Raw genomic sequence first — 11,581 nt, 5'->3', positions numbered from 1 at the left:
CGTGTCATTTTTTTTAGGATATGGCCAGAATTCAAATGTAGCTCCAAAAGCAAAGGATGCAGAATACAACCAGAGAAACTGTCAACATGCTGCTCTTTGATAGCTATCCTCAGCTGTAGCTAGCTAGCGTTAGCAATTTTGTATGAAATGGCCAGAAATTTTGTTTAAATCATTCCAAACAAGAACCACAATTATCAAGCCTATGAAGAAACAACAGTGTTGACGTTAATGTCAAAGACATCTGTGTATTGTGTTATTGAGATGTCTATTAAGTTAGCATGCTATAGAGCTAGGCCCGGCCCTCCACCCGACAACTGCTGCTCTTTGCTCGTTATCCTTAGCTGTAGCTAGCTACTGTTAGCTAATTAGCTCATGACCGAGTTAGCCGTGGAGCCAGTGGCCCAAGAGTTTGTCCAGGGCCTGGACCTCAAAGCACAGAGCCAAGCCATGAGCTAATTAGCTAAACTTTGCTAGCAACAGCCAAGGATAGCTGGCAAAAAGCAGCAGTTTCGTCACACTCTGTTGATAACGTTAGTTCATTTTTTTGTATGTTTAAACTAAAATTCTGGCCATATCTTACAAATTGCTCCTTTAACAACACACTTGAGAGCTTTTGAGGTTTTACTAAAAATTATTTTTCAGAGCTAGTTTGTGATCAGTTGCCCAAAAGACTCATTAACGAAGACGAAACTTGAGTTCAGGTTTGGCTTGAGCTGAATTCTTGCATTGCATTTGGTGACGTGACGACAATCAGTCCAAACAAATGTTTCAAATTGACAGCGGCAACGCAATTACACAATGTAAAGACAACAAACATTCTCCACAGCATCGTCACAAGACAAATATCAAGTGAGTTGCTAAATGTTAAAGACTTCAAGAATGTCATTATTCAGTCAGTGCAAAAGGTTCAGTGCTGAGCAGAAGTCTGTTCTGCTCCGAGTCATGCAAGTACTCAACGTAGACCAGAGTGGTTAAAAGACACAGCGTGCAAAATATCAAATACTGAAATAACAGGCAGGTTCTTTCATCTGAAAGAAAACATGACAACATAAAACAGAATGAGCAGGCAACAACGCCATTGGCTTTTGGATTGAGCAGGCCTGCAGCTCATTGGCTAAGAGACAACATACAGTGTCTTCTCAACGCTTGCACGCAAAATGTCACATAAATAATCGACAGGCTGATGAATGGACGACTTGTCCTTAAAACAAAGCTTATGTGTCCTTCACATATTGAAAATGTGAATTTACTGGCTCACAGAAAAGATGGAAAATCATTTTTCCGTCACATGTCAGAGAGCGATTGTATATGTTCACATCTGAAGGTGGCTAAAATCAAAAAGCTATGATCGAAGCCAGCTCAGTTCAGAGTGGTGATAAGATTTTAACTAAAGGTTTTTCAAAAAGAGGAGTGAAGACGACTTGGTCCAGAGTCGGGTGACGTGAAGTACCAGCAGGGAGCGCTTGTCTTGTCTTCGTCCACGACCTCTGCCATCACTGTTTCTGTCCCGTGTAATTACTCTCAGACATTTTTAAATTTAGGTGAAGCCTGAGCGGACGAGCAAGCAGCAACCACCATGAACAGCCCAAGAAACATGTCAATTAAAGAAGCACACCTTCAAAAATACTACTTGATATCATCTTGGAACAAATCTGTCAAAATTTGGACACTTTCTATAGAGAAGTTATGGATCTGCTTCACTGACTTCAGTACAATTAGCCTTTCCAGAGCCGGTGCAGTGGTTGTTAGATAAACTGCACCATAAGGCACTTCCGCTTTGGCTCTCAGCCATGGTGGTTGCTGCTTGGTATCTTTTTCCTTTTCACCACCTCCGTTCTCCTCACTTCCTCTCAAATGTTCCTGGACCAACCCTCCCCTCTCCCCTGTGTGAACTGGTACAGCAGAGTGGGTTCATCCCTGAAGCTGTGCTGACCTGTCAGGTGATCTAACACTCCTCCCAGCTGAAGTCGAACACCGTACAGTTGGGCCTCAGCTCGCCCGGCACACAGGCCCCGCTCAACCAGCCAGCCCACCAGGTCGCTGCCCCGAAACACACTTTCTAAACGGAGCTGGGGGTTCTGATCAGGATGGGGTGGGTTAGAGGCAAAATCATGCTGGGGTAGGTGTTGGTTAGAGTGGAGCTGGGAAATCGGCTCGTCTTGGATGTCAGAGTTGTAAATATGTGCTTGGGGTTCATTCTCAGGCACAAGCTGAAGTTGGGATGGAAGCGAACGCTGGCCGCGGGATTCAGCTGGACCGTGACTTTGGTGAATCTGGTGCAGATTCCTGTTTAGATGCTCCTGAGAATCCTGATGCAGGTGTAGATGCTGGGGCTGATGGGAGGGGGAATGTCTCAAAGCCTCCACCTCCTCCAGTGGTCCTCCTCGTCCAAACCTGTCATTATCAGAGGAAGGATTCACCTGTCGAAGCGCTCACACTCTCCCCTGAGCCACTAGGGGGTGATAGAGGAGGAACGGAAGGGGAAAAAAGGCAGGCAGAGGGAGGAATAAAAGGAAATATTGGGGGAAGAAAGGAAAGAACAAGCAAAAGAGAGGAAATGAAGAGTGGAAAGCATTTTATGTGTTAGAATAAAAGAAAAGAAAAGCACTCAAGACTCAAAACCAATCAGAAAGTGTTTTAGTTAGTAGTTTTAGCAGTAGAATGCCAAAATTCATTAAATATTGTAAGATTTCACATTGCTTACTGCTAAAAAGTAAACAATGGAAACACTATCTCAAAATCTGAGCTAATCTTTCTCTTTTATGTCCTTTAAAAAAAGAAATCAGACACCCACTGTGGCCTGCATATCACTGAAAAGACGTTAAAACAGTAATGAAACATTAATAAAGCTCAGAAATGTCCAAAAGTTGCAGGCGATAGCAGCAGTAACAGCTAATTCTTCTATATAACTATAAACGTGTGCTGCAAACAAATGTTAAATTAGAACAACATATAATATAAATGTCTAATTTATATTATATGTATAAATCAGATCAACAGATCACATGCAAAGATGATGCAAAATATTGACGAAAAATCAGGGGGAACAAAATAATAACCCGGCGGTAACAACCAGGACAGCACTTCAGATCAGAACAGAACTAAATCAAAGCTAGAATAGAATTATTTACTTTCCACAAAGTTAATTCAAGTGTATTCCCCCTTTAACAGACAAAACACACACAAACTAGCACTCTTACCTGCGTGTGTGCACTATGTCTTGTACACACTGGTCTTTGTGGTAGCGGACAAACTGGGTACAGGTGAGCCTCACCTCCTCTGGTACACCTGAGGGACTCAAATCATCACTCTCCCTGCCCTGCCACAGCCCGAGCAACCTGACACAGACACAAACATTATTCTAGTTCTGCGTGTCTCTTCTGATTATTTAATGTAAAAGGAGGTCATGTTGGACGGGTCGGACGATCAGCCGATCATCCAGAAGTCTCACCTCTTTTTAAAAGGCAGGATGATGAGGTGTCTGTCCAGACCGAAGATCCCAAAGGACAGGAAACCCTGAACAAAGAGACAGAGCATTATGTTTTTACAGCTGTAGTAACAGTTAAACACGTGTTTACACATTTAAAGAGGACAGACACTGGTACCTGTCCATAGTTGGCTACAGCGCAGAAGAACTGTAGTTCAAGGTAAAGTCTTCCTGGATCTTTGTTGAACAGCCACCACAGACAGCTGGACAGGTTCTACAACCGGACAGAGACATTCAGGACATACAGTTTACATCTCAGCTTCACATATACACTTTATACAAGTTAACCAGGCTCTTTTCTCTGAGCGAGAACACGTGGCACTGTTGTTTAAAACCTTTTCTGATACATTTTTTTTGCATTCACGGACACACTTGAGCATTTAATCCTCACCGCGAGCAGGCTGACAAAGAGCAGCAGACAGAGCAGGACGTGTCTGACTGTCTGTTTGTCATCAGTGGTCGGGGGCCCAGGTGGTGGCAGGTTCAGAGGCTGCTCTGAGGAGGAAGGACCCTGCTGCTGTTGTCCGTCAAACAGCGCCCCACTGTGGCCTGGAGAGGAAAAGAGACTATTGTTAAGATCCCAGAGTGACTGGAGAAATTCCTCACGTCCTGATATTTTCATACTGTTTCACATGACTCCATTGCTTTTATCGCACTTTGTAACATGCAATATTTTTTTCATTCATGTTTGTTTGGCCGTTATTTATTTATTCTTTGACTAGAAGTAAAAATCTTAACATCTGGTACTACTATGGTTGTTGTGTTTATTTAGATACATCACCGACAGACAGCAGGTTGTAATTTCAGCTGCACAAAAATATTTTTATTTTAATCATTTTAGCGCACAATATAGAAATGTACTCTTATTTATGTTGTTTTTTAAAAAAATGTAATAAAATAAGAAATATCTTTACTAAAAAAAAATGTTGCAATTTAAATGAGAAAATAATGACGTGTGCGTTTGTTACCTGTGCTGTTTGTGTGCTCCCTCTGCGTGCTGGCGATCATGTCAGGTAAGGACTGAAGAGGAGAGAAACCGTGGAGGTCTGGCAACACAACAGAAAGAGTATAAATATCGATCTTAGACATCTGGTCAGTATTGACAGGAAGTTATGACTCATTTCAACTCTGAAGACATTCAGCTTACATGCAGCCTTTAGGTTTTATTCGGGCATAAATGTGTAAGGGACTTCAGAAACCCAAATTTACTAACAGACACAAAAAAATCTATATTTTGTATTACTTTTTAAATATTTTTTCTTATAAAAAAACATTTAACCCCCCCCCCAAAAAATCATGTTTTTCTCCAAAAAAATAATTTTTTCTTCAAAAAAATATTTTTCCCCCCCCAAATTCTTGTTTTTTCAAAAATTCTATTCCTTTGCAAAAAATCTGTTTTTGCAAACAATTTTTTTTTTTTTTTTTTTAATGTTTTTTCAAAAAATCTTTTTTTTTCAAACAATGTTTTCTTGTTTCAAAAAGTTGTTTTTTTTACCTGAGTTGATGCTGCCGGCAGGTGAATTTGCCAACTGTGGCTGCTGCTGCTGTTGTTGTTGTTGTTGTTGTTGTGGATCCTCCAGGACACCAGGGGCCCTCTGCTCATCATTGATTCCTGCAACAGCAGCTCTGCTCAGGGCCTGGTAACCTCTCTGCTCCCTCTCACCTTGGCTGAGACCCATCAGAGAAATCGCACCAAGCACCAGGCTGACTGCAAGCACCACCGCTGTGCTGATTATCTGGAATACCAAAGAACAGATTATGAGTTAAACTTCATGGACTACTTTGTTTTGCATGTATTTTGGGATTTATGTAACATTCATAATTCTTAGTGAAAGCAGAGATCTCCCTGATAGATTTAAATAGGTACTAAACAGACTCAGAATTACAGATGGCATTTTTCTAACCTGAGCTCTGCCATAGAAGAAGGCAGAGTCTATAGTGTCAGTCCTCTCTCCTGATATCAGAAGACCTCCGACCATCAGGAAGGGAACCCTACACAAACAAACACACACACACAGACACATGTACCATGATGTTCACACAGCTTTTTCATGTTTGAGATTCTACTCTCATAATTAAAGTGTGGCAAAGTATATTTTTGTTTACATTGATCTACAAAGCAGATATAACTTTAAAGATTTTTAAAAAGGTTTCTATAGAAAAGTCCTGAGGAGTTTGGTTGTGTTGACCTACCCCCAACCCAAAATCATGAACACTCCTGGTCTCAGTCTCAGCAGGTCATCTCTGTTAGTCAGAGCCAGACAGAGAGGGATTAAACCTGAAGAAAAAAAACACCCAAAACATTGATATGCAAGAACTAGAGTGTACATAACAAACACAATTAGTATTGACTCAAACAGAGGTGTTCTTAACCGCTCATTAAATACACACACCTGTCCAAATGTAGGTGCTGTACAGAGAGCCGTAGAGCAGAGTGAAGGTGAGAATTTTGCCGACCAGATTATCTTCTTTTTTCACCAAGAAGTTCCACAAGATCATACTGACACACACCAGGAACTAGAGCAGAGTAAAGCACAGTAGTAAATGAAAGTAAATGAAGGTGAATGTGAGACAGAAAACACAAAATGACCTCTAAATATCATTATAAGACAGCATCACTAATGGAGCACATTATGACTGGAGACTGACCTGAGCCAGGAACAGATTTAAGGCAAACAGGTGAGGAAGTCTGTTAAATTTCCTGCTGAGCAACATCACCACAATGGTCCACACCTGAGAGAAGACACACATGATCACATGTTATTACTGTATTTATTATCTATCAGTAACAATCTTCTGTCCATAAAACTACAACCAACTTCTTACATGTAACTTCACCTATAAAGTCTGGAAAATAATTATTCTTAATCACATTCTCATGATTTTCACATCTGTCCATGCTCAGACAAACACACTTACCAGTGCTACAAGGCTGACAATGCTGATGTTGAAGCTAACGTTTTCAAGTTCTGTCACCAGGGGCGTCGGGTCCATTAGAGGGATCGTTAACAACCAGGCTGAGACGTACATGATGGGGGCAGACAGAAACGTACTGATCACCATCCCTGATGTTACCTGAAGAAAGAGCAGAGAGAAAGACATTTAAAAACATGAGGCACGAGACTCACTGACAGTGTGAATGTAATCTGGATACAGATTATGTGTTAATCTATATAAAATCATGATGGTTGTGACATCCATGTTGAAAGAGCTTCCTGTTCCATTTCGAAAAACTATTTATTACTACATGGAGTAGAAGAGTGTAAGTGGGTGGTGTCATGGTGTGGGGGAGGATACAGAGTATAGTAAATACATTTGAAACGGCAGACTGGCAAGAAATGGGAATTTTCTTGGCTTTAGTGTGTGTGTGATCCTTTTATAGCGTACTCTTGTCATGTGATGGGACCAGGTGATAGGCGTTTGCCATGGTGATGCCTTGTTTAGTCATTAATTATTGGCTTCTTCTTTTTTTAATCCACATTCATGCTCCTGTATTTTACGATAATAATCGTACGAAACTAATTTCTTACAAATTGCTGTTTAAAGAAAGAATACTGCATCAACCGTACTTACCACCTCTAGCTCCATGTTGTAGTGTCCAGCATAGATGGCCACACTGGGTGCAGTTGGGAAGACTCCATACAGGAAAGCAAAGTTGGACAGACTGGTGTGGTTGGCACTCGTGCTGTTTACTCCTACATCCAGAATATCAACCATGTCTTTACAGACCAGAGGCATCACCAGGCTGCAGAGAGAGGAGGCAGAGAGAGCCAGGAAATAAATCTATAAAACTGCATTAAGCATCCGCTGTTAAGCTCCTGTTGTTCATTAAGATCAGGCTGGAAAACAATAGGACACATTCACATGCTGACACACTCTGCAGAAAGATCCATATAGCTTCTACAATTATTGAATTATCTGATTATTCTCTTTATATAATTAGATATACCTGTGATGTACAAATTATCCAAATCCAATACAACAGCCCTGTAATAAATACTTTCTTTGTGTATGGTTGTTTTTGAGATGACAAAAAAACAAACAAACAAAAAAAAACAAATAAAACACATTTAAATATAGAGTTATATAGAGAATATTGTAATTAAGGCCACCTCTACATTAAACCACACACACACATGCTTACAGTTTGGCTGTGATGAGGAGAATCAAGGCAACTCCAGTGTCTCTGGTTAGTTTTCTGAGCTGGCCGACCTGCCACAGAAACAGAGATTTACTTTACTCTCAGGATATCCTTCATATTTACACACGGTTCCACCGTTAAAGCTTAAAGAAAAGCTGATTATACAGTAGTCAGTCAAGCTGAATTATTAAGCTGAATGTAAGACTGAACAAAAACCAAACTCACCATGGTGAGGCCGAGGTAAAACAAGGCTGCCCCTCCGAAAGAGTTAGCCAGGCCGTCTATGAACTCTGACAGGACAGCAGGGATCTGCTGGCCCAGAGCAAAGTGGGCGATGATTCCAATGATCACCATGAATACTACTGGGTTCTTCAACACCTGGAGAGGTGACAGAAAGATGGATAGACACAATAACTTTAAACAGAAAGTCATATTTTCAAGTCAGGGTTCCCACTTTTTCAAAGACTTTCCAGGCCCTCACATTCACGGACCAAATACAACACAGGTTAAGCCACGGATCAAGGTCGATTACTGTTTTTATGATAAGAACCAGGCTTTACAGACTCTCACAGACAATAATTAACAAAACAGGGAGGCTTGAGTTCTCATCTGTACTTTGTTACAGTGATGACAGACAACTGCTATCACACACGGAGAGGAACTTAGCCTATTAACTAAAGTAAGCTAAGAAAAAAATATCAAAAGAGCACAAAATATATAGATTCAAGCACAAAAATACGAGTTGAATTCAGGAAAATGTGATTTAGGTTAAAATAGACCCTTTCACAACATTAAACTGGTGTTTGAAAGGATAATTTATCCCCTGTATCTTTTTCCAGTATTTTTCCTCAAGTTGAAAAGCTAAGAAATTACATATACATGATGGGTCAGTTTCAATGATTTTGTGAAAAAAATATATAGATTTTTTTTTTTTGAAAGAAAACAGATTTTTTTTTTCAAAAAGTGTTTAAAAAAAATCAAAAAATTTTCAAAAATCTATTTTTTTTTCAAAAATCTATTTTTTTCAAAAAAAATCTATTTTTTTCAAAAAAATCTATTTTTTTCAAAAAAATCTATTTTTTTCAAAAAAATCTATTTTTTTTTCAAAAATCTATTTTTTTCAAAAAAATCTATTTTTTTCAAAAAATCTATCTTCGATTAGATCTATCTAATCTAATCTTTTTTCCATGTCTGAAACCGGCTGAATCAAAAATCTTCTGGAAGGAAAATAATAAGAAAACCTGGTTTCACACATGAAAAAAAAAAAAAATATTTTACTCTTATTTTGAAAAGGTGTGTTACACTTGCTATTTATTGACCTTAAAATCTTTTACATATGTGTATAAACAATACCTGTATAATTACAACTCCCACAATGCCAACAGTGCTGTGCTGAGAATGGCTGGACTGTCTCCACTTCTGCACCTCACAAAGAGCGAAGCCGATGGGATTGAGGAGCATGAGGGAGACCGGGGCGACTAGATAGATGTACTGGAGGTACTCTGGATACGTGCTCCGATACAAAGCATCAACTATAAGACACAAAGACAGAGAGAGAGTAAGAGAGAGGGGAACGCATACTTAAATACAGCATGTTTCTATCCCTTAACAACCTGAGGAGTATACATCAGTGTTTGTGTTTTGTGTCTGCCTCACCTATAGGGTATCCTAAAGCAAAGTCATTGCTCTGCGTAGCGAAGATGGCGTACAGGCCCGCTTTGCTGTATCTGCTCTCTGGACTGGCCACCATCAGAGTGAGCACACACACCAGCACGAACACTGTCACCTACACACAGGATGGAGGCATCAGAGTCAGGACCTGTTTATTTGTTGGTTCTTTGTCTCACATGACTTCTTTCCACAGAGAATTTACCAAATCGGACTTTCCACACAGACGAATATTGTACTCACACATACAGATACACAACAGCGTTGGGGTTACACGTAACGCATTACTGTTCCTAAATGGCTTGCTAACCCAGCCTCATATCCATGAAAGTCAACACAGTGATGTTATCTCGTGTGACCGTGGAGAGGCTCTTCAGCCAGACAGTCGTGTACTGACACCGTGGAGGAAAAGACGATTTGTGAGACTCTTCCTTAAGATGTAAACCACTGATTTAGTAATAAACATGCCAAATAAGCTTGACTCGTCTACTATAAAGCAGTAGTATGGTGAGCGGTGACTCAAGTGGGTTGTCTGAGTGTGTTTGGCCCGTTAAAACACACATTTGCTATTTAATTATTTGTTTTTCCTTGGAAGTCTATCATCATCTTCTTACGGTGTTAGGAAGGCCAGTCTCTCATTGAATTATTGTTTTGAGGCAATTAATATTTGTTCTAAGCGGTGTTTAGTAAAAAAGTCATGCGTTTCTTTTTGTGAGTAATGACCCCGACACTGATCCAAAGACACCAACCTTAGCGACCAGCACGCTCCAGAGAAACGCCCAGATGACGTCTCCAAAGTCCAACAGCACCATGTTTTTAAAGAGCAGAGCAGGGAGAGCAAACTTAGACACAAAGTTTCCCAAACCCTTCGACTGGCCCTCTGTGATGATGTCTGCCCTGTAGGTGGAAATGGAGGAAAAAGTCATGAATGCACATAAAAGCCAGATCGGCTGTTCAGTCATCACTTGCGTATTTACAGTGGGTATGTCCAGAAGAGTGTGCTGTTCTTGCACAGCCCTACCTGCCAGCTATGTAGCCGCACAATATGATGCCAAAGCACTCAAGGAGAGCCGGGAAGAGCTTGTCGATGGACATGTGGGGCACCGCAGCAGAGCCCACCAGGGTGTTATGGGATATGTTCTTCCCATGGATCAGCACGTAGTTGTTGGCTATCTCCATGATGATGATGATGGGATGAAGAGGAGGAGGAGGAGGGGGTCAGGATAGTCAGGTGATGGCTGGGGAATATCAGCACTCTGGAGGGAAACACATACCATGGAAGTGAAAACAGGCAGGATAGAGATAGTCTAATTATACAGGAGCAGGGGGGGGAGAGAGAGTAACTGCAAAGTGTGATTCCTCCCTGCTGGAGGGAACCCAAAAGGACCCAAGACGGATTGTTTTAATATAAAAGCTAGAGAGAGAGAGAGAGCTGTTGGCTGAGTAACAGTCTCTCAGGGTGCCAAGAATTCCTTATTTACGCCTCTGTGCCTGAACGTACCGTTAGCTGAGTTAGCACAGTGAAGTCACCCCGCTTTCATTCAATGACAGTCCACTTCTACAGCCACATTAACAAAACGAAACCAGTGTTATCTCACAGTGACAGACGCTAATCGTTTCCACTGACCCCACCGCTGTCACTGCCGGGTGACCGTAAGCTAACTGTTAGCTAGGCGCATGCTAAAAACATCAGGGAACACAGGTTTAGTTAAACCTGAGGGGGAAAACACGGACCTTCAGCGTCTGGCAGGGATTTATTACATGAAATGACTTGTTCAGAAAGTGTCTCCTTACCTCCGTCACTTAGAAGACCATCTCTGCTCTGAAATGTACGACATTTATCCGCCTTGCCCCGTTAAAACAAGCCCGTGTTTTTTTTTTTTCCGCTCTGCTCCTGAATCTGACAGCTGCCGACAGCGGCAACGCCCTGAAGCGTGTCTGACAGGCGATTCAGCCAATCACCGCGCGGCAAGGCTTCGAACTCCGACTGTGATTGGATGAAAGCGTGCGGCGAGATGCTGCATTCATGTGACCTCGAAGCTCATTTAGTGTTTTGTAGCAGCAAAACAAATTAAAATCCAAGAAATGTGAAGTGGTTCATCGCGATTTTGTCGTTCATTTGTTATTTAATCGATCAGAATATAATTTCAGTTGAGAAGCAGCAATGCCTTGAATAAAAAAATATGAAGATGTGTTTTAATATTGTCTTTATCTCTCTGTAATTGATCTTTTGATGAACATCTTTATCTGATTTGCACTGTCACTGCCTCATATTTATATATTTT

The 11,581-nt window shown here is 40.9% G+C and overlaps 1 protein-coding gene across 2 annotated transcripts; it reads right to left on the bottom strand.

The window, feature by feature from the left end:
* Positions 1–1,013: 1,013 nt before the first annotated feature.
* On the bottom strand, positions 1,014–11,161 carry gpr155b (G protein-coupled receptor 155b). 2 transcript variants are annotated; one of them, XM_073481254.1, is made up of 20 exons: positions 11,091–11,161; positions 10,318–10,552; positions 10,046–10,193; positions 9,285–9,414; positions 8,982–9,160; positions 7,854–8,006; positions 7,632–7,699; positions 7,061–7,232; positions 6,407–6,562; positions 6,137–6,220; positions 5,881–6,004; positions 5,681–5,765; positions 5,392–5,479; positions 4,983–5,223; positions 4,456–4,533; positions 3,879–4,036; positions 3,606–3,701; positions 3,452–3,516; positions 3,201–3,338; positions 1,014–2,452 (listed from the first exon to the last, which is right to left on the bottom strand). In XM_073481254.1, the coding sequence occupies exons 2-20, from the start codon at positions 10,473–10,475 to the stop codon at positions 2,404–2,406; spliced, it is 2,370 nt and encodes a 789-aa protein (XP_073337355.1). In that variant the 5' UTR covers positions 10,476–10,552; positions 11,091–11,161; the 3' UTR covers positions 1,014–2,403. The 2 variants fall into 2 exon arrangements, with proteins under 2 accessions (XP_073337355.1, XP_073337354.1); XM_073481253.1 differs by lacking the exon at positions 11,091–11,161 and having other exon boundaries at positions 1,802–2,394; positions 10,318–10,541.
* Between the last annotated feature and the right edge of the window lie 420 nt (positions 11,162–11,581).

Source organism: Pagrus major, chromosome 15 (assembly GCF_040436345.1).
Source record: "Pagrus major chromosome 15, Pma_NU_1.0".
Lineage (NCBI taxonomy): Eukaryota > Metazoa > Chordata > Actinopteri > Spariformes > Sparidae > Pagrus > Pagrus major.
This window is presented reverse-complemented; position numbering and strand designations above follow the sequence as displayed.

Excerpts from the sequence above, each read along its gene's own strand:
- gpr155b (XM_073481253.1), bottom strand. The coding sequence starts at position 10,475 with ATGGAGATAGCCAACAACTACGTGCTGATCCATGGGAAGAACATATCC. Across the intron at positions 9,161-9,284 it reads TGCTTTAGGATACCCTATAG|TTGATGCTTTGTATCGGAGC; the intron begins GTGAGGCAGACA and ends TGTGTCTTATAG. Across the intron at positions 4,534-4,982 it reads TGCCGGCAGCATCAACTCAG|ACCTCCACGGTTTCTCTCCT; the intron begins GTAAAAAAAACA and ends TTGTGTTGCCAG.